The sequence below is a fragment of the Triplophysa rosa genome, linkage group LG17 (genome assembly GCF_024868665.1).
Source record: "Triplophysa rosa linkage group LG17, Trosa_1v2, whole genome shotgun sequence".
NCBI lineage: Eukaryota > Metazoa > Chordata > Actinopteri > Cypriniformes > Nemacheilidae > Triplophysa > Triplophysa rosa.
The window spans coordinates 1,738,857-1,762,244 of record NC_079906.1 but is presented as its reverse complement, the minus strand read 5'-3'; the positions used below and the strand labels follow the sequence as shown (position 1 = coordinate 1,762,244).

General features: G+C 42.7%; 2 protein-coding genes across 3 annotated transcripts in view; both read left to right on the top strand.

Annotated features, from left to right (window-relative positions):
• The window catches only part of brpf1 (bromodomain and PHD finger containing, 1), a 342,746-nt gene that overhangs the window by 226,927 nt on the left and 92,431 nt on the right, over positions 1–23,388 (top strand). The window lies entirely within an intron of this gene.
• The window catches only part of fgd (faciogenital dysplasia), a 78,379-nt gene continuing 65,899 nt past the window's right edge, over positions 10,909–23,388 (top strand). The window contains exons 1-2 of the mRNA XM_057355923.1: positions 10,909–14,302; positions 14,379–14,483. Of these exons, the coding sequence (XP_057211906.1) occupies positions 14,261–14,302; positions 14,379–14,483 (147 nt within the window). The 5' untranslated portion in view covers positions 10,909–14,260. The remainder of the gene's footprint in view (positions 14,303–14,378; positions 14,484–23,388) is intronic.

Here is a 23,388-nt window from a genome sequence, read left to right as displayed (position 1 = left end):
CTCTCTCTCTCTCTCTCTCTCTCTCTCTCTCTCTCTCTCTCTCTCTCTCTCTCTCTCTCTCTCTCTCTCTCTCTCTCTCTCTCTCTCTCTCTCTCAAGTATCTGGACGAGTACAATATTAAAGCGTTTCCAGATAAACAATGATGCTCAAAACTGCTCCGTCACAAAGCTAATATTACAACAACAACATATCTTGCTATGTTACTCACATACTGATCCGAATCAAAGCAACCTCCTCGGGGGTGATTTTTAGACTGTCTTTCTCTCCAACGTCTCTCTGCTGGAAAGTATCTCCATAGATATATGTGAGTATCTCTGCTAAAAGCCTTAGTACCGCAGGTCCTAACGCGTCTCTGCTGGAAAGTCTTTATAATATTAACACAGGTCCTAGCTCCTGCCTGACTTTTATCCTTTTTAAACTTTAAACTTTAAACCCACAAACCTTTTATTTTCTGTAATACATAAGACATAGCTCTTTCTGCAATCTATCTAATTCCCGCAAAATCTCTTCCCTGCGTCAACATGAGAACGACATCTTTTTGTACTGTGGTGGCCACCTTTGTGTTTGGACTGAGCGATTCGTGGCAAATCTATAATACAACGCTAGTGGCCGCTGTTAATCAAGAACTGCGACTTTAAGGAAAATATATTTAGTATTAATTTACACCAGGGCTAGTCAACTGGCGGCCCGTCAATCATCTTGACATGATTCCGCCTTAACATTTCAAATAAGTGGAGAGACTTTAAGAACGGTGTGCTTTAAATGCACATCCTCCTGAGACGCCACACCTTTAAATGTCCAAAACGCTGCTACATTCAAAACGAAAGTAATTCCCGCGGCTCATAATGTTTCACGTCTTAAAGCGATTTGATCGGTCAGTCCAAGAAACTTAATGTTATTTACAACGTTATAATCCGCAATGCATTGCACAGCCACATGCAATCGGTTTGCGCACGCGATGGGTCGTTTTCTAAAACGCGTTTTGTGCCCTTGAAAGTAGGCTAACTGTAGGAAGGATACACCCCGTGAACGGTTGTCTCAGATAAGGGGGAAACGGTGTTGTTTTTATTATTGCATTCATTATGAAGAACGGCTATATTTACGAAGCTGTTTAACAGCTGTATTAACAGCTGTTCATATCCCCCCAGAACTCGCACTATACAAAGGCTCTGCCCTATAAGTGCGTGGGGCACATGAATGCTATCTGAATTTACCCGAAGATGTGATAATAGCGTTCAGTTTCTTGCACAGATCAATTGACTCGCTTTATAAGACGCAAATTTAACGTCACAAGGGGCAGGGATTACTTTTGTGTTGAATGAATTTGCATTTTTTACTTTTATTGATTTAACTTTAATTCAACCAAATATCTTAAATATCTTCTTCATAAAAGCAATGCCACCCACATCTCGATGTACTGGAGGGACTGTGGGCGAGTAAATTAGTAGCAATTTTGGGGTAAAGTAACGCATTAAGGAATATAAAATAAGATTAAAAAGACAATATCCCTTTTAATTGAATATCATGAAAAGGCACAAATACTGGATGCAATATTTGTGTGCATGTTTTAATCATGGCCTATAAGTAACAGCAACAAAAACAGTATAAAAGGAACAAAACACAATAACAGAAAAACAAAATAACAGAAGAAAAGAGAATATGTTAAAAAAACTGGCCCGCATCCTATTTATACTTTTGGAATCTGGCCCTCAAAGAAAAGTAGTTGAAGACCCCTGATTTACACGGTGTTCTGCAGTTATCGTATTTGATGCTGTCCCTATTCAGTCGGATCATCTCCTCCCTCATGCACTCATAGTGTGACGGTGACACAGCGCTGATTAAATATTTACTCAAATAACACAAATAACTCTGCTGATTTAATATTTGTGATAATGTGGATCTTTAACGGATATGAGGTCAAATTAAATGTGTGTGAGGCAATGGTGTTTATAATTGTTTTTATCATACTTACTTTCTGCAATCTAAGCTCACTAACTCCATTTATGTCTCCCGTTGTCTCCAGAATGTGCGTACCCATAGTTCAGAGTTTACTTACAGGTGCGCACATTCTCCCGTCAAGTTTGTTTTTAATAGATCACAACCTTTCAGTGGAAAGTGGCGTACGCAACGTTTCTAAATGAGACCCCACACTGCAAAAATGACTTTCTTACTTTCTTGTTTTCCATTAAAAATGTCAAAACATTCTTGAATCAAGAAGCATTTTCTTGATGAGCAAAAAAAAAAGAAATTTCAGTGAATTTGTGCTTAAAACAAGCAAAAAAAATTGTAGACATTTTTACTGGAAAACAAGAAAAAAAGAAAAAGAAAAAAAAGACTAAGGAAGAAAGTCATTTTTTGCAGTGCAGAGCGTCTTTTGAGTTTGAAAAAAAGTTAAACTTCTGAAAAATTGCTCCACGTCATGCTCCTTTGTCACAGCAAACCAATGACAGAGACCTGTCGTTTCCATAGCAACATGCGAGGAACGTGATTGGTCGAGAAGGCTCAAGCTCGAAAAAATAAAATGGAGGCCGAAACGCCCGTTGGGGGATAGTTTTGTATAAATCTAAGTTTAATTTTCACTTTCAGCAACTTCTGATTGCATTTCTAGCGAGAAATTCGTATTGCAGTTTTTAAATATGTGATTAGTTATTGCAAGACGTACTTCATTTATAATTCAAATAGACTTCCCGTTACGCTGTCTATCTGTTTCTCTGGGCTGCCTTCGTGCCTCCGAAGTCATGACGTTCATGACGATGCCAGCGTTTTTTTTTTTTTTACTAAAAAAGCACCTTTGTCAATGTTAAAATATGTTCATTATGTCCTCAGTTGTATATTGATGTAATGCTGTACTGTTCTGTATTATGCATATGTGTGTGCCACAGGAGGGCACTAGAGTGTAGGCTGCAGAGGTAACGCGTTCGCGTTATGTTTGTCCCTTTTGGTTCACGGTTCTTCTCTTACTGAAGGCTGTCTGACCGTGAGAATGATGTGTCGGCAGCTAGGAAAATAAATATGCCAAGAACGGCTAAAGATGGTCCATCTCTATCGTCTAATTTTTCTTCCGAATGCAACGCTAGCTGCAATAATAGTGTAACTGCACTCAAAACAGGTTATGGGCCCAGGAGTTGTTCGAAGGAGAAGTTCGTTGTTTTTAACCGTTTAAAAAGTTGCGACGGACCGCGTGCTAACATGACGGAACAACGGAGAACGTACAGTTTGCCTCGATTGACGTTCGACGGAGATGAGACTAAGTATGAGCTTTGGGAGACTAAAATGTTGGGACATTTTCATTTATCAGGGCTAAAGGACACGGTGCTAAAAGAACCACAGTCGGAAGCCGAGATAGCAGTGGATGCAAAGAAAAATGCTGACGCATATGCTGAATTGATTTTACTGTTAGATGACAAAAGCCTATCATTAGTTATGAGGGATGCACCCAACAACGGAAGAAAAGCTCTGGAAATATTGAGGGAGTATTATGCAGGGAGGGGAAAGCCCCGCATAATCAGTTTGTACACCACGTTGACATCGCTTCAAAAGACAAACGATGAAAGTGTAATGGACTATATCATCAGAGCAGAGACTGCCATCACAGCACTGCGAAACGCAGGTGAAACGTTAGGAGACGGACTGCTAGTGGCTATGGTCTTAAAGGGACTGCCTGAGAGTTTTAAGCCATTCGCAATACATGTGGCGCATACAGATGATAAAACCACATTTGCGGAGTTCAAGACTAAACTACGTAGTTTTGAAGAAACAGAAAAGATAAAAGCAGCTGATTCGCGCGACTGTGATGAAGACTCAAGGGAAGCCTGGACGGCGGCCCGAAAAGACGAGCACACGTGGCTGGATCAAAGACGACACAGAGATAGTGTGCTTCAAGTGTGGTACCAAAGGCCATCGAGCTAGAGGATGTCGACAGAAAACATGGTGTAGTATCTGCAGAAGCGACACACACAAAGACGCAACGTGTAGGCGTAAGAACATTAAAGACAAAAAGGATGGTGCGAGTAAAGCCTCAGAAGATGTCGAAGACTACGCGTTCAAAATGAGAGATGGAGGAACCGGTGTCCAGCGACAGCCGACGTGCAGCATCCAGGAGAAGGGTCTACTGGTGGATACGGGGGCTACCTCTCATATCATCACGGACAGAACCATGTTCAAGAGTTTCGACAGCACGTTCAGGCCAGAAATGCACAGTGTCGAGCTGGCAGACGGCACCCGGTGCAATGGGATCGCACAGCGGAAGGGAAATGCTGAGGTTTTCCTCATTGACAGCAAAGGACAGCAACGCAAGGCGGTGCTGAAAGATGCTTTATTTGTACCGTCCTACCCCCAAAGCATCTTTTCAGTGAAGGCGGCGACCACAAGTGGGGCTACGGTTGTCTTTAAAGAAGATAAAGACACCCTGATAACCAGAGACGGTACCAGATTTAACATACACGTATATGGCAAGTTGTATTATTTGCATACTGAAACTGAATCTAACGATAAGTGTAATATATGTCACGACATGCAAACATGGCACGAGATTTTAGGCCACTGTAACTATGACGATGTTTTTAAGTTGCAGGGTGTTGTTGAAGGTATGCAGATCAAGGGTAAAACAGGCAGGCCTGAACAAGAGTGTGAGGTGTGTATTCAGGGAAAGTTTGTCCAAACCAGAAATAGGGACCCTGATACCAGAGCAAAGGCTCCCTTACAGATGGTACACACAGACCTTGCAGGTCCAGTAGCCACAGAGTCGATAGATGGTTACAAATATGTGCAGTCATTCACTGACGATTACTCGAGCGCAGTGTTCGTGTATTTCCTAAAGAGGAAAAGCGACACCGTACAGGCTACTGAAAAGTTCCTAGCAGATGTATCCCCTTATGGGAAAGTGAGGTGCATAAGATCCGACAACGGAACAGAGTTTATGTGCAATGACTTTCAAGCACTATTAAGGAAAAACAAAATTAGACACGAAACGTCAGCTCCGTATTCCCCACACCAAAACGGAACCGCAGAGAGAAGTTGGCGTACTCTTTTTGAAATGGGTAGGTGCATGATAGTTGAAAGTGCACTACCAAAGCAGCTATGGAACTACGCAGTACAAACAGCAGCAATGGTATGCAACAGGTGTTTTAACAGGCGTACAGGACAGACTCCTTATGAGTCGATGACAGACAAAAAGCCTAATGTGTCAAAAATGCAAAAGTTTGGATCTGTATGCTACACGTACAAACAGGACAAGGGAAAATTTGATTCCAGGTTTTACCAGGGTCGTTTTGTAGGTTATGACAAGAACAGCCCGGCATATTTGGTGTATCATCCAGATACAAACAAAGTACAAAAACACGGGCTAGTGAAGTTTGTAAGCAAGGCAGCTGTGGAAAAACAGACACAGACAGGTGAGCCAGATCTAAGCGATTGCTATGGTAGTGTGAAACCCAAGACTGGTGAGATCACATAGAGTAGGAGTACAGAAAATGCTCCAGAGCCAAGTACACATAGTGATAGTCTAGGTGAAGTAACGAGGTCTAGTGACCACAATCAAACACAACAGAGTGTGACAAGTGGTGAACCCGAGAGTAGGAGGTATCCGACTAGAGAAAGGAAAACACTGAGTTACTTAGATGACTTCGTAACTGAAGACAGTGATAGTGATGGGATTAATATCACGGTAGACTATTGCTGCAGAGCGGTGTGTGGCATCCCACAGACTTTTGAGGGGGCAATGAGGTCAACTAACTCAAAAGAATGGGTAAAGGCTATGGATGAGGAAATTCAGTCTCTAAACGAGAACAAAACGTTTACCCCGACGACACTGCCAATAGGCAAGAATACGGTGGGGGGTAGATGGGTTTATTCTATTAAGACTGATGTAGATGGAAAAGATAAATACAAAGCGCGGTTTGTGGCTAAGGGTTACAATCAAAGAATGGGAATAGACTATGGGGAGACATTTTCACCCACGGCAGACCTGACAAGTGTAAGGGTGGTGCTACAGAAAGCAGCACAGGAAAATTTATTCCTGCATCAAATGGACGTGAAAACAGCATACTTGCACGCTCCCATAGACTATGAGATCTACATTAATCCACCAGAGGGTTACCAAGAGAAAGAAGGTATAGATAACTACAAGTACACACAAACTGTAGTACATGAGGACAATCAGGGAACAATTGCTCTCTCCAAGAATCCTGTAAACAGACGGAGATGCAAACACATAGACATAAAGTATCACTTTATTAGGTCTATTGTGAATGAGGGAAGAGTGACCTTGATGTATTGTTCTACTGATAACATGATTGCTGATGTAATGACCAAACCTGTAAATAAGTTGAAACTGTATAGGTTTGCAGGTGCTCTTTTTGGAGATTGATATGTGTATGACGGGTCCACATTCATTCTACCTTCTATTTTTGTTTGTATAGCAACCCGAGTACAAGTGGGGGTGTTAAAATATGTTCATTATGTCCTCAGTTGTATATTGATGTAATGCTGTACTGTTCTGTATTATGCATATGTGTGTGCCACAGGAGGGCACTAGAGTGTAGGCTGCAGAGGTAACGCGTTCGCGTTATGTTTGTCCCTTTTGGTTCACGGTTCTTCTCTTACTGAAGGCTGTCTGACCGTGAGAATGATGTGTCGGCAGCTAGGAAAATAAATATGCCAAGAACGGCTAAAGATGGTCCATCTCTATCGTCTAATTTTTCTTCCGAATGCAACGCTAGCTGCAATAATAGTGTAACTGCACTCAACAGTCAACTTTTTCTTGTCAAAAAAGAAGTAATGTCTGAACATGGCCTAAGCCTGTTTTACCAGTGTTTTGAAGGTATTCTACTCTAAATACTGTAGTAATACTTAAAAGTGTTAGTTTTAGTCAAATAATATAAAAAGACCAGACCCCTCGACGCCTGTGAAACTTTTCTCCCCCAAACAGAAAACATTGATTCAAGGAGTGAACATACATATTGCTGTGTGTAGAAGTAACATTAGCTACTGCTAACATCACGTCAGTTCACGGCGTTCTTGTGAAATACTACTACTTATAATAATAATAAATTAGTGATGTTAGCTGTGACACCAAAGTTCCGATGCTTGTGTCAAAAAAATGAAGCGATTTTCAGTGAAGCTTAGTATGGATGCTTGATTCGTTCTATCAAAACCATAAACACTGAAATCATAACTGTATTGTATTACATTGTTTTAAACATTGTTTTCTTAAAACATTTTTCATTAACAATAATTCAGTTATTCTTAATATACAATGACACTTAAAATCAAAGTAGTTTCAATGTAGCTAGCTACTTTTTATAGTAACTTGTAGTGTAACTAACTACTTTTTCAGATGGGTAGCTAAGCTGTAACTTAACTACTTTTATTGATGAGTAGCTTGTAGCTTATCTAACTACAGTTTCAAAGTAGGTTCCTCAACACTGTGTATTTCACACAGTCTTAGCTAATCAACACAATCTTGGCTAATCAAATCCTGCTTTAATACCCGATTTGTCAAATTTGCCAAATCTTATCACTGACTGAACTGTTTTGTGGTGGATCAAACTGTATGGATGGATCTTACAAGTGGTGTAAATGGCTGTGATTCACTGGTGGGACTCTAATTAGGGACATTTTTAATATTTCTAAACCACAGATGCAAAAATGCCACATTATTCAAGTATGAAATGTGCATATGTGGTTGAAGCTGCTCTCAGGAACGCCTAATCTCTGCCTTCTGAGGTGGGAATTCACTCCCTGAAATCTGATCCCCAATCCCAACGTAACCACCCCCCAATTTGCACACCCTGGATCTTACAAAAATAAGTTTATGTAACAAAAAATATTACATATTCTTGTGCAGTTCCAGTTGAGCTGTTCAGCACTTCTTGATTAACTTTCATTAGGAACTGATAAATGTGTAAACTAAACAGTACTGTGCAAGTGTCTTAGGCATGTTAGTATTCTAAGCACATGGCTGGCTGTCAAACAATGCCATGTACTCACCACAAAACAAAACATCAACACAAAGACAAAACTAAGGCACACTAAGCACAAACCATGACAATCTATATCTCAGGAATCTATAAAAAGATACCATATTTTATAGTACTCTTTTAGTCTGCCCTTTATACTATAGGTTATTTTTTATCATTGTGCAATACAATGTGATAAATCTTTTAACCAATTATCAATGGATGGGCCTTCTATATTCCTCCAATAAAATGTTACTAAATGTCTTGCAAGTGTGGCAGGTTGAATAAACTATCTGCGCTGGTCCCAGGTTGAGTGTGATTGGCAGACCAATGGGTTGTAAGCAGCATACTATTTAAGCACTCTTATTTTGATAGGCGTGGTGATGTATAGTTGATTCGGAGTTCGATTTCTGGCATTTCCTTTCCGTTCCTGCTGGTGTTCAGTTCGAGTAGAGTGGTGCTGGTGGCATCAACATTGTGGCAAGTTTGCTGCAGAGCTCGCTTGCAGTAATTGCAACCAAAGTGGGCGTGTGAATACTAGCTAATACGTTAAGCCACGGCGTTTGTTGGAGCAACCATATAGTGTGTGGTCGTCGTTCAACCCTAATCGAGCCAGTGACGGGCAGGGAAGGCTAGTTGCTTTCCTTAGTGTGCTTCACAGATTGCTGTGTGTGTTGTACACAACCTCGTTATGGTGTGCGTGTGGTGTTTGAGGTTGATGTTAATTGTGGTTTAGACTACCTCCCGAGTAGCAGTTGGCCTGCCCTGTTCCCGCTAAGCTGGGCCCCTGGAGAATTATTTTTATGATCCTGTGCATGTTTATGAGAAAGCCGGCATCAATCCCTGTCCAGCTGGCCAGCGTCTAGCTCGGCCCAGCCGGCCTTCCAGCCGACCTTCCAGCCGGCACTCCGCCCCGTGTCCCCCCCAGGACTTCTCCACCTAATTCCCCCAGAACTCCGCGCCCTAAGGCGCAATCAGGGACTAAGACTGTTCCTCCCATGAACCCTTGTCTGTCCCCCCCCATGTTTATTATTTTTGATGTCCCACCCTAGTCCTGTTGTTTTTCTGTCATGTTTGCCCTTGATTTTGTTTTCGTTATTTTGCCTTGTCTTTTCTGTCACCCAGTCGGTCTTGTCTCGTTAGCCTACCCCTTGGTGAGCACCTGGAGGTGCTCATTAAAGGGGGGGGCTTCTGTCACGACTCTGCCTTATCTTATCATGGTTTTCTTGGTCCTGTGGCAGAGTCGTGGCAAAGCCTTATGTTTAGTGTGAGAAGCCATGGGGTGTTTACCTTTTTGACATTTCATGTGCTTTCTCGTGTCTTGTCATTGGCCCCGCCCCTCTTGTTTCATGTATTGCTTCCCTGCCGTGTCTAATGTTTCCCACCTGCCCTCGTTGATTACCCTTCGTTTGTCTTCCCTTTAAAATGCCCTCATGTTTCATTGTCTTGTTGCTCGGTTATTGTATATGGTGTCTTTGATTCAATTCAATTTTATTTATATAGCGCTTTTCACAATGTGCATTGTTCCAAAGCAGCTTTACAGGAGCAAATAAGAAAAACACATATAGGTAAAACACAGCACAGTGCATGGTGTGTATAGACCAAGCAAGATCATTATAATAAATAATATCTAATAAATAAATGAATAAATAAATAAATGCAGTCTCCCGGTGAGCAAGCCAACACTGCACTGCTGTGGCAAGGAACCCAAACTCCAATGATGAATAAATGGAGAAAAAAAACCCTCGGGAGAAACCAGGCTCAGCCGGGAGGGCCAGATCTCCTCTGACGTGTCATGCTGCACTCAGTGACCCCGACCAAAGCCACCGAGCAACGTCCACGAAGAACAGGGAGAGCCCACGAGCCGCGACCCAGGAAGCCCCACCCGCCGAAACCGTGCAGGTCCAACCCGGTCCCATTCCGCGATCAACACAGACAACAGAGGAACAACCAGGGAAAAGTAGTAATGGCATAATTAACTTTATTCCTCTGTTGTCCGACATCGACACAAAACAAGACCAACCAGACCAGACCCACACAGTCCCAACAAATGAAACGCCCCGAACCACAACCAACAAGCCCCCCCACTCCCTACAACACCCACCCAGCAACCTCCAATCAAAGTCACTGAGTGCAGCCATAACTTCAAACTGCTGTCATGTGATGTAAGTTTAGCATTAAATACCAAGTATTGTAAATTTAGCATTTATGTGACAGGTAGTCCGTCTTTGCTCTCGGTTGGGGATGGAATTGTCTGAGCTGGGCCGGCAGATGGTCGCCTTTTCTTGGGTGGTGATGGAATTGCCTTGGATGGAGCTGGGATGGTCAGTCAGTCCCAGGCTCTCGCAGAGGATGGACGGGATTTTCCGATGTAGCTGGCGTAATCTCTAGTTGTGGATGGGCATATGACGTTCATCTGGGCCTGGCGGAATCTCTCCCTACCTCGGGATGGGCATCCCGAGGCGAGGGCAGAAAGAGAATAATTAGCGTAGCTGCTGTTCATTAGCTATGTTTAGTGAATGCTTGGCTGAAAAGATGTGTCTTTAATCTAGATTTAAATTGGGAGAGTGTGTCTGACCCTCGAATAGTATCGGGGAGGCTATTCCAGAGTTTAGGTGCTACGTATGAGAAAGCTCTACCCCCTTTGGTGGATTTAGTTATTCTAGGTGTTATCAAAAGTCTGGAGTTTTGAGATCTTAGAGAGCGTGATGGGTTGTAGTGTGGTAGAAGCTCTGTTATGTAGGTAGGGGCTAAACCGTTTAAGGCTTTATAAGTAATTAAAAGAACTTTAAAGTCAATACGATACTTAATGGGTAACCAGTGAAGGGTTGATAACATTGGGGTTATGTGATCGTATTTTCTGGACCTGGTTAGAACTCTGGCAGCTGCTTCTGAACTAACTGTAGTTTGTTTATTGATGATGCAGGACAACCACTAAGAGTGCATTACAGTAGTCAAGTCTTGAGGTCACAAATGCATGAATAAGCTTCTCTGCGTCAGCCACACATAAAATATTTTGTAATTTGGCAACATTTCTAAGGTGGAAGAAGGCTGTTTTTGTGACATTTGAGATGTGATTTTTAAATGACAGGTTGCTGTCTAATATAACGCCAAGGTCTTTAACTGTATTTGTTGGAGTAACAGTGCAGCCTTCAATTTGCAGGTCATAATCCGAAATATTCTGCTCACGTGTCTTTGGTCCGATAAGTAATATTTCTGTTTTATTAGAATTTAAAAGAAGGAAATTACAAGTCATCCAATGCTTTATATCGTCGATGCACTCTGCCAATTTGGATAGTTGGAAGGAATCATCTGGTCTTGATGAGATATATAGCTGAGTATCATCTGCATAACAGTGGAAGCTAATTCCATGTTTTCTAATAATGTTTCCAAGGGGCAGCATGTATATGGAGAATAGCAAGGGTCCTAAAACCGATCCCTGAGGTAATCCATAATTTACTTGCGTTAGATTTGATGATTCCCCATTTAAATGGACAAATTGATGTCTATCTGATAAGTAAGAGCTGAACCATTGTAGTGCCTGTCCCTGAATACCGGTATAATTGTGTAAGCGATCTAGAAGTATTTTATGGTCTACAGTATCGAACGCAGCACTAAGGTCCAGCAGGACTAGGAGTGAGATGTTACCTTTATCTGATGCTTTAAGCAGGTCGTTTGTAATTTTAACGAGCGCATTTTCAGTACTATGATGCTGTCTAAAGCCTGACTGGAATTTTTCGTGTATGTCATTATTTTGTAAGAAAGAGCACAACTGAGTGGAGACTACTTTTTCTAGTATTTTAGACAGGAAAGGGAGATTTGAAATCGGTCTATAGTTTCCTAGTTCATTGGGGTCTAAGTTTGGTTTCTTGATAAGAGGCTTAATGTCGGCCAGTTTAAAGGGTCCTGGGACATGGCCTAGATTAATTGACGAGTTGATAATGTTATAAATGGGCTCAATTGCAACAGGTAATAACTCTTTTAATAATTTAGTTGGTATGGGGTCTAATAAGCAAGTTGTAGGTTTAGATGTTGCAATAAGTTTAATTAAATCTTCCTGTTGTATAGGTGAAAAACACTGTAGCCTTTCTTTTGGGGCGATGGTTGGTACTAATTTATAGGACAGACTTGGAGGTTGAGTTTTTACTATTTTGTCTAGTATGTTTTCGATTTTCTCTGTAAAAAAATTCATGAAATCATTGCTTCTAATGTATTAGAGAAAATAGTGCCCAATTTGCTGGTCATGTCATCGAGCGATTCTGTATTTATTGGTATGGTTATTAAAGGAGTCTGATCTGGCAAGCTCTTTGCGAAACTATCTTTAGTAGTCGAGGTAATTGCTCCACCCTGTCGATAACAAGTTAAACGGCTGATTTCTGCAGTGCGCAGTGTACATGTTATAAGATAGTGATCAGTGACATCGTCGCTTTGAGGTATAATATCTATATTGGTTAGATCGGCTCCGTGAGATATAATCAAGTCTAGTGTGTGATTAAATCGATGAGTGGGTCCATTGATGTGTTGTGTTACTCCAAAAGAGTGTAATAGCTCTGTAAACGCCACTGCTAATGCATCGTTAGCACTATCTACGTGGATATTAAAGTCTCCGACAATTAGTACTTTATCAACGTTAACCAATAGGTCCAATAGGAAGTCCGCAAACTCTATCAGAAAATCAGTGTTGTGACCAGGGGGTCTATACACAGTAGCCAACGTACAAGAAAGCAATGATTTTTTACTATCAATTGTGTAGCAGACTTCAAGTGGTCACCTCCGGACACCACAGAAACGCAACCACAAACAGGGCGATGGATATGCAGATGGATTTATTCCTTAAACAGAGTAATGTGAGGCAATATTAGTACACACAGACATCTCAAAAGGTATACTCTCTCATTCCTCTGCTTCTCCATTCGCATACACCATGCATCCGCGCGCGAACGCTTAAAGGAGAAGCGACATATTTCTCTTAATATGAGTTAATTAAATGCTCAATTCTCACATAACACGACAGCGCAAATAAAACAAAATAGAAAATGCATAACATTTGTAAAAGTTAACATTCAAATATGCTGTAAACCCATAAGAATGCATACGCAACATGTTCTATAAACTAAATTGCATCAACATCTGATCGTTGAACCACTATGTGTACAGTAAAGTTCTTTTTTGCATGAACACACTGTGTAAATATGTCAAATATACCACAAGGCAATTTGTATAAGGATAGCATAGTATACACTGAAATACACATGCATTCTAAATAAATTCACGAATAAATTCACAAATTACACAGACATTTAAATTAATGATCACAGATCGAAACAACATACCTTAAACAGAGTAATGTGAGGCAATATTAGTACACACAGACATCTCAAAAGGTATACTCTCTCATTCCTGCGTGGAAAGATACACTTGCAAACAAAACACTAAATTTAATATTGTTAAAAGTACCACTTTCAAGGAAAATAAGCTAATCGCACGGATGCGAATTACGACAGAAACTCTTAAGAGTGTTTTAACTTCATATATGTAATGATTATTTTACAAAGAGACAGTTAATGCAAGATAAATACGAGAGAGAAAAACTACCTCTGCTTCTCCATTCGCATACACCATGCATCTGAGCGCGAACGCTTAAAGGAGAAGCGACATATTTCTCTTTGGTGTCTCACTAATTAAGGCCCCACCTACAACAACTGATAGGAACTCCCGATCGGAACTAATGAGAATAGAACTTAATAAAAATGAATTTATTACAAGTTTTGCTGAAGTTAACTAAATTTACAGAACATTTCTCCTTGGACATGAAAAAATATCAAATTAAACAGATGTCTCAGCAAACTGGCTACATACTCTCCCCTTAACTTCACAAAACTTGTGCCACTACACTTCTGTCAGTTCAATAAAGGAGCAAATAAGGCAAGTCATTTGTTACCGGCCACACCATTTCGTCATGCATCATACATGTTACCCAAACATCACGGGACAAAGAACAAAAGAAAGTTGATCAGACTCTCAGATATTCTTTTGCTCAAGAGGTGCCTTAAACACCACTCAATTTGACTCAAATGACTTTTTTCTGCCTGCCTCATATTCTTATGACTAAACCCATTTAACTTGAAACCTCTTAACATGAAAGGGACTTAGTAACATATTTGACTGCGTTGTGAATTGTCCTCTGAGTCATATTCTGAATCAGTCTATTTACAGGTCTAACTAACCTGCCAACCCGTGTTCGTACCTGGGTCACTACTTCAGACACTTTAGGGGGTGCACTGGAAAAGGACAAGGTGCTGATGGATCTTGGTTGCTCTTTAGCACTGAGTATTACATCAGCTGTACGTACACTGTCTTGACAGTCTGTTGGATTTGATGGAATGATACAAGAGTCGGAACGAGGGTATTTACTTTCAGATTCCAGGACCAGGTCGTCTGATTTACTCTCAGGCTTTCCAGGATCCATTACGCTCTCCTGTTCCTCTGTATCTACTCGCCCTTGCACCGAATCATCTGTGTCAGGTAAGGAAGCCACCCACTCTGTCATGAAACTCATGGACAGAACCCAGATGCAGACAGCTCTAAACCAAAAAGTCTTTATTTTATAAGACATGAAAACATAACTAAAAATCCCTCGAGGGGGAAACAGAACCAAAACATGACAAGATAAAAACAAAACTCAATTTTAACTAAAACTCACAGGGCAGACAAAACATGATGGTGGGGGTCACAAAACGGTGCAGCACGAGACAGCAAACACAAAGGTTTTAAATAGGGAAGCAACTAAGGAGAGGTAACGAGGGAGACAGGTGTAGGGTCTAAAATAGTGATGGGATAATGAATAAGGAAACAAGGGGGCGGGGCTAAGACTCAAGACAGAAGGGCGCATGACATCCAACACAAACACAAGAAGTGGGGCTGTCATCATCCCGTCCGCCAGAACAAGAGACACAGCCGCTAGGAAGGTGGGATCATGACAGAACCCCTCCCCCAAGGGACACCACCTGGTGGCCCCAAGGGGAAACACGACAAAAACAAAAACAATTATAATAAAAATCGGAATCAAAACACTGCAAAATAGTAACTAAAAGTCCAAAGGAACACGCTTGAGGCCCAGTGACAGGAGCACACATAGGCAGGAACAGATGCTAGAGGAACCACACCCAGGAACATCCCCTGGGGGGCCCGCAGACAGGAACACACTCAGAAGGGCCACGGACAGGAACAGACACCACAGGGCCCGTGCCCAGGAACATCACCTGGGGGGCACGCAGACAGGAACACACTCGGGAGGGCCACAGACAGGAACAGACACTGGAGGCCCAGAAACAGGAACAGACTTAGGGAGGGCCACAGACGGGCAGTCTCTGGTGTGGATCCCAGAGGCATCGACCCTGGAGGGGATCCCGACGGCATCAACCCCTGAGGGGAAACCAGTGGCATCGACCCTTGAGGGGAACCCAGCAGCATCGACCCCTGGAAGGTACATCTACCCTGGAGAGGGACCCCGACGGCTTCGACCCTTGAAAGGGACCCCAATGGCATCGACCCTTGAGAGGGACTCTGAGGAGATCAACCCTGGAGGGGATCCCGGGGAGATCACACTGGAGAGGTGCCAGGCGAGCTGTCTGCTGGGTTCTTTGTTGGCTGCACCGTTCTGTCATGAAACTCATGGACAGAACCCAGATGCAGACAGCTCTAAACCAAAAAGTCTTTATTTTATAAGACATGAAAACATAACTAAAAATCCCTCGAGGGGGAAACAGAACCACAACATGACAAGATAAAAACAAAGCTCAATTTTAACTAAATAAACTCACAGGGCAGACAAAACATGATGGTGGGGGTCACAAAATGGTGCAGCACAAGACAGCAAACACAAAGGCTTTAAATAGGGAAGCAACTAAGGAGAGGTAACGAGGGAGACAGGTGTAGGGCGTAAAATAATGATGGATAATGAATAAGGAAACAAGGGGGCGGGGCTAAGACTAAAGAGCGCATGACATCCAACACAAACACAAGAAATGGGGCTGTCATCATCCCGTCCGCCAGAACAAGAGACACAGACGCTAGGAAGGCGGGATCATGACACACTCAGCAGTACGCTCTGTTTCAGGAAGGTCACTCCCCAGTGCAGAATTCCGTGTTAAGGTTTCATCTGACTGCTCATGGCTGGTTAATGAGTCACCATGGAAAGACTCATTTTCTCCTTCCACAAGGGGCAGAAAGTTGGCTTGCAACATAAGGTTACGGTGCACTACCTTCTCTTGACCCGTACTGGTATTCTTGACACGGTAAGTGTGGCATCTGAGGTCTTTAGAAACTACCACATAGAGCACCGATTCCCACTTATCAGCCAGTTTTCTCCTTCCCCTTTCACCCTTGTTGGCTAGCAGCACTCTGTCTCCTTCCTCAATGTCACATCCCTTTGTCCTCCTATTATAGAATTCAGCCTGTCGTTGCTGACTCGCACTGGCATTGACTTGACTAGGTCAAGAGCCTCCTTGAGATGATCTCTCAACTTTGCAACATAGCTGCCGTAATCCGTGATGTCATCATCCCTTCCAACACTGTGGAACATAACATCTATTGGCAGACGAGGAATCCTTCCATACATCAGGTAAAATGGTGCGTAACCTGTTGATTCATGAGCGGTGCAGTTATAGGCGAACGCCAGTGTCTGTAATATCTGAGGCCACTTTTGTTTAACTCTTGGGGATAAGGCCCGTATCATACTGCCTAGTGTGCGATTAAACCGCTCCGTGTGTCCATTCCCCATAGGGTGGTAAGCCGTCGTCCTCGACTTCCTGACACCTGCAAGCTGCATCAACTCCTGAATCAGTACACTCTCAAAGCTCGCACCCTGGTCAGAATGGATCCTCTCCGGGAAGCCATAGATACAAAAATATCTGTCCCACAGCTGGCGGGCTACTTGTTTGGCTGATTGATTGTTGCAAGCAAAGGTGTGTTCCATCTTTGTAAAGTGGTCTGTAACCACTAGCACATCTACACTCCCGCCCTTGCGATCCTCTGCAGACCAGAAGTCAATACACACCAGCTCCAGAGGTCTGGTTGTTCTTACACTCTCGAGCGGTGCCCTTGCCTCTGGCTCAGGTGTCTTGCTTACCACACAGCGCTTACAGCACTTAACATGCTCTCTGATGTCTCGCTCCATGCCCACCCAGAAGAATCTTTCCCTGGTCAAGTGAAGTGTTCTGGCCTGGCCCTGGTGACCAGCATCGTCATGCACTCCCTGCAGGACTTGTTCGGTCAGTGAAGCTGGGACGATGTACTGCCAACGTTTCTTTCCTGTCAATTGATCTTTGCACACACGATACAAAACTCCATTTAACATTTTCAATCTTTCCCACTGTTTAAGAGTTTTCAGGGTCTTCAGTGTCTCTTTTGTCCTCTCGCGTCTTGATGGTCTCCTGCCACGAGAGACATAGGAAAGAACTTGTGACAAAACAGGATCTTCTGACTGTTTATCTTGAAGCTCTTTCAGTGTAAATACTGGCAACGCACTCTGACCAGTTGGAACCAAGTTGTGCACATCCTGAGCCAGCCAATAATGCACTTCTCCCTTCGGCCCTGCATTCCACTCTACCTGGTTCAATAGTATGGCCGACACTTCATCTGAAGAGAGCGAAAAACAATCTTGCCCTTGGCCAGAGAATGGGGGTTCAACAGTCTGACTCTTAGCACTGATTCGGAAAGCGTGCTGTACTACATCTTCTTTGAAGTGATTGGCCTCGTCCAACAGGGTTTTGTAAGGTTCCATTACTAACCTCTGACTTGCACGTGCTTGGACAAAAGGTTGTCGGCTCATCGCATCCGCCACCATGTTCTTGTTCCCGGGGATGTACTGGATACTGAAGTTGTATGGTGCCAACTTGGCGACCCACCTCTGCTCACACGCGTCGAGCTTTGGCTTTGTCAAGATGTAAGTTAACGGATTGTTATCCGTCAAGACAGTAAAGGATTGACCTCTAAGCCAGTGGCTGAATTTGTCACAGACAGACCACTTTAAGGCCAGGAACTCCAAGCGGTGAGCAGGGTAATTGCTTTGGGCACGTGTGAGGGCCTTACTAGCGAAAGCGACAGGGCGGGCTCTAGTTTCGCCTTCCAGGACTTGAGAAAGTACAGCTCCCAATCCATCCAACGAGGCGTGTGTTGACAGGATAAACGGGCGGTTGAAATCTGGGTGTGCAAGCACTACGGATTCCAAAAGGGCAGATTTTAGCTGATTGAAGGAGTCACACTGTTCTCTCTTCCAATCACTTGGGTTCAGTTTCCTGAAGGCAAACGGCTTTGTTCCGCTAATCTTTTGTCCCTTTGGTGTTGCCGTCAGTGTGAATAAGGGCTTAGCTATGCTAGAACAGTTCTGTATGAAACACTGATAAAACATAACCATACCCAGGAATGACTTGATCTTTTTTTGAGATGGCGTAACTCCATCTTCCATCATTAGATCTGTTTCGGTTATTGCTGTAATGGCTCGGACTTTATCAGGATCAGCTGTTACCCCTCTCTCATCAATCACATGCCCTAGGAACCGTACACTCTGACGTAACAGGTGGCACTTCTTCGGGGCAAGTTTTAGACCATGGGCTCTCAGATGGCCAAACACCAGCTCAAGCCTCTCCAACGCTACACTCTCGTTTGGTGTTCCAGCACTCTCTCTAACATGCTGAGGACACGTTCGAATGCATCAGAATTGGGCGAGACTGGATCAACTGTCTTAGGTTGGCTACTAGGAGCGATTGCTGCAGCATTGATAGCAGTGATTTCACTTTCCATGACTTCAACACTAGGAACTGCGGTACTTGTCGATAGTTGAAGGGTGCTGGGCTTAACTGTACTGGGAATTCTGCGAGACTGGCTTTCTCTCTGATGTTCGTCGATAGCCTCCTGTATCTCTTCGACTGACCATTTGCTCATAGGTTTGCACTTAAACACACTGGACAGTTCAGGGTCAGGGCAATTTCGTATGAACATCATGGCTATTTCTGCACTCATGTTCTCCATGTTACCTCCACTACGTTCTAAATGGCTACTAGCTCGTTCAGCTGCAGAGTTCAGTCTCACCCAGTAGTCTACGGGGCTTTCTTTAGCTTTAGGCTGTGTTGCGTAGAAATCTGCCAATGGCAGAAGTGACACAGGGTGATCACTAAAGTAGTGTCTTAACATGTCATACATTTTCTTGACACAAGCTGGACTAGAAGGAGCAGTGCTTTTTAGTCCCACCTTGATTATATTCTTAGCTCTTCCCAGGAGGTGACTCGTGACTGTGTCGGCTTTCTCCATTTCGGGGCAGCTGCTCTTCTGTAAATACAGTTCCATGACATCTATCCACTCTTGGACTGTATACTTGTCACTCTCATCTCCTTTAAACATAGGTGGTTCTTTGATGTCAGATCTCACTATGAAGTTGACTTTGGGGGATTCAAGTGGGAGCTCAGTCTTTGTTAACTCTGATGGACTTGTGGGTAATGGGTTGGCTGCACACTGACTAGCTAGCAAATGGCTGATGATGGACTCGCCAATCTGACTACCCAGCTCTCCTATTAACTCCCGTAGCTGCTGTGTGACATTGGGGCTACCATCAGAGGGAGTGGAACATGTTGGCTGTGCTAACTCAGGATGAGGATTTACTTCTGGCATTGACACTGTACTTTGGAATAACAGCTTTGGTACGGCCCCTGTATTCTCTCTTACACTATACAGGCCTCTACCCCTCCCATTTAATGGAGTGAACATATCAGAAGTATCTCGACCTCTTCCAGCCATATTGTGTGGTACACTATTTGAATTCCAAATAATATAACACAAACTAATGAAATATGTGAGTATACAGAGAGTACAGATATGCAAAACACTCAGTGAGATATAGAATTTGAAAACCCACTGTCTTCAAAGCAATGTAAGTGTAAATGTAAACGTGAAATATGTGCAAATGTCCGAAGTGCACGTGTGGAATGTACCGTACCGTATCTGGTGTTATGTCGAACTTCACGGTAGATAGATAAAAGTATGTGTGTGCAAATGTCCGAATAACGTCACTTGAACGTCCGCTGCGTAGATCCTCTGGCCACGCGGTACAGCTTTTAGACGTCACAGCACACTGCTTGACCCCGGCGATCGGCTGCGGCTGACCAAATGGATCCGGGTCACGGCACCAGTTTTATGTAGCAGACTTCAAGTGGTCACCAGAAACGCAACCACAAACAGGGCGATGGATATGCAGATGGATTTATTCCTTAAACAGAGTAATGTGAGGCAATATTAGTACACACAGACATCTCAAAAGGTATACTCTCTCATTCCTCTGCTTCTCCATTCGCATACACCATGCATCCGCGCGCGAACGCTTAAAGGAGAAGCGACATATTTCTCTTAATATGAGTTAATTAAATGCTCAATTCTCACATAACACGACAGCGCAAATAAAACAAAATAGAAAATACATAACATTTGTAAAAGTTAACATTAAAATATGCTGTAAACCCATAAGAATGCATACGCAACATGTTCTATAGACTAAATTGCATCAACATCTGATCGTTGAACCACTATGTGTACAGTAAAGTTCTTTTTTGCATGAACACACTGTGTAAATATGTCAAATATACCACAAGGCAATTTGTATAAGGATAGCATAGTATACACTGAAATACACATGCATTCTAAATAAATTCACGAATAAATTCAGACATTTAAATTAATGATCACAGATCGAAACAACATACCTTAAACAGAGTAATGTGAGGCAATATTAGTACACACAGACATCTCAAAAGGTATACTCTCTCATTCCTGCGTGGAAAGATACACGTGCAAACAAAACACTAAATTTAACATTGTTAAAAGTACCACTTTCAAGGAAAATAAGCTAATCGCACGGATGCGAATTACGACAGAAACTCTTAAGAGTGTTTTAACGTCATAAATGTAATGATTATTTTACAAAGAGACAGTTAATGCAAGATAAATACGAGAGAGAAAAACTACCTCTGCTTCTCCATTCGCATACACCATGCATCTGAGCGCGAACGCTTAAAGGAGAAGCGACATATTTCTCTTCGGTGTCTCACTAATTAAGGCCCACCTACAACAACTGATAGGAACTCCCGATCGGAACTAATGAGAATAGAACTTAATAAAAATGAATTTAATACAAGTTTTGCTGAAGTTAACTAAATTTACAGAACATTTCTCCTTGGACATGAAAAAAATATCAAATTAAACAGATGTCTCAGCAAACTGGCTACAATTGGAACAATTATGTTCAACGCAAGCACTTCAAATGATTTAAATTTATGCTCCGTTCTCTGAGTTATGTAAGAAAGTCTCTAAAGATTGTTGCGACACCGCCACCTCGACCAACCGGACGTGGCTCATGCATATAACAGTAGCTTGGTGGGGTACACTCATTTAGACCGTAATAATCATTTGGTTTAAGCCAGGTTTCGGTAAGGCAGGATCGCAGGTACCTGCGCAGAGACATCAAGAACACGGGCGCCAGGAAAACAATGAGTGCACACCTTACCTTTAGTGGAGGAAGCGCGTACGTTCCAGACGATTGAGTCTCCGATGACCACAGCGTTGCATTCCGTCTCGCAGAGGGCGGCAAAGCGGTTCCTGGTCGGGATCTCGAAGACCGGTGGCGGCGGTTGGGTCATCGCTCCAGTCCTGGCTCGCGCCTTTCGCCATGGGTGTGCCGGTGCAGGAGTGAAGTTCATTTGGGCTGACCGTGTTCTCGAAGCCTGGGCTCTGTGCAGAGAAACACGCGGAGTAGAAGTGGAAGGAGTATTAAAATCGCGATGAAAACTTACCGCGGATTTGCGAGCGTCAGCTCTGGATGTTTTCAGCGCCGTTTTACGATCTCGCAGCCGTGTCTGCTTCTCTAGTAGATCCTGGATCTGCTTCTCCACAGCCTCCAATTCCGACTGAAGTGCGAACGTTTCCTCATCTGCACTCAGAGGTACAAACACATCTGAAACATTAGCCATTGGTGATGTAATAATGAGAACAGTGTGTTAAGCAGTAAGCAGGCAGGCTGGGAATGCTAATAGCGAATGATCCGATAAAAATTAATTATCGTGCGTTTAAGGACGATTTTTGGTATGGGATATACTTAAGGATATGTTTTACCCTCGGTGAATAACAATTTAAAACACAAGTCTTAAGATATAACTGTCACGGTCCCACCGTCTTGTTTATGAAGTTCTAGTCATGTGGCGGGATCGGGACAGAGCCCTTAGGTTTTATGTGAGAAAACCATGAGTTGTTTGTTTTTACCTCTCATGTGTTTTCTCATGTCTTGTCATTGGCCCCGCCCCTCTCGTCTCATGTATTGCCTTCCTCCCGTGTCTAATGTTTCCCACCTGCCCTGTGTAATTATCTTTCGTTTGTCTTGCCTATTTAATGCCCTCTTGTTTCTTTGTCCTGTGCTGGTGTATTGTTTATGGTCAACGTTCCCGTTCTTGCTGTTCTGTGAGTTTCTCGTGTTGTTTCTGCCGTGTTATGCCTGTTAGTTTGTTTATTATTTAGTTCTCGTTTTTGCCCCCTTGAGGGAAGTTGTTGTGTTTACTCTTTTATATATATATATATACTCTTAGTTCTATTTTCCCCATCGTGGGTGTTTTTGTTTCTTTGTATTTATATTAAAGTCTTGTGTTGTGAACCCCTTCATGCCTGCCTGCATCTGGGTTCTTCCACTCCGTATTTCATGACAATATCAAGAATAAACAATGTATTAAGAATAAGTTTGAAAGAGCTCCGATTCAAACCACGCGCTCTCAGCAAACAAGAAGTGACTGCGTTCCATGTTCTGATGTTCCCCGTATGCCTGTGCCTCTTGTTGCTGTTTCGTCTGCCATAGTAAGTGTTTAGTTTAGTACTTGTCAAGTGTATGTTACTTTAGTGTTAGTTAGTTTACGTCCCTTTTTCTTATTATCTTGTTCTTGTTTACTCCCCATCGTGGGTTTTTGTTTTGTATAATAAACTCTCTGTTAACCCCTTCAATCCCGCCTGCCTGCAATTGGGTTCCCCTCACATTTCCTGACATTTGTGTCCTTATTGGGAGGATTTCCCTGGCGCCCCACCAGGGTGGCGTAGTCGGTTGAAATTAATTGGATTTAAACCTATGTGAGTGCCACACAAGGATTGAGCAGATATCAATCATTTTTATGTGATGACTTGGTAATGATAAATCTACCAGGATTAAGCCCAAAGCACATAGTTCAGGGGTAATTGGGTATGGTTTTGAGAAGACACATTTAAGTGTATCAAATATATTTTCCTGCCTAAAAACACATTTGATGCTGTGATCTAACTAACTAAAGACTGACATAAACTAGGCAATTACAACAATTGCATTAGTCTTACTAATGTAATTTCAAGCAAAACCCAAATCAGCAGTTTG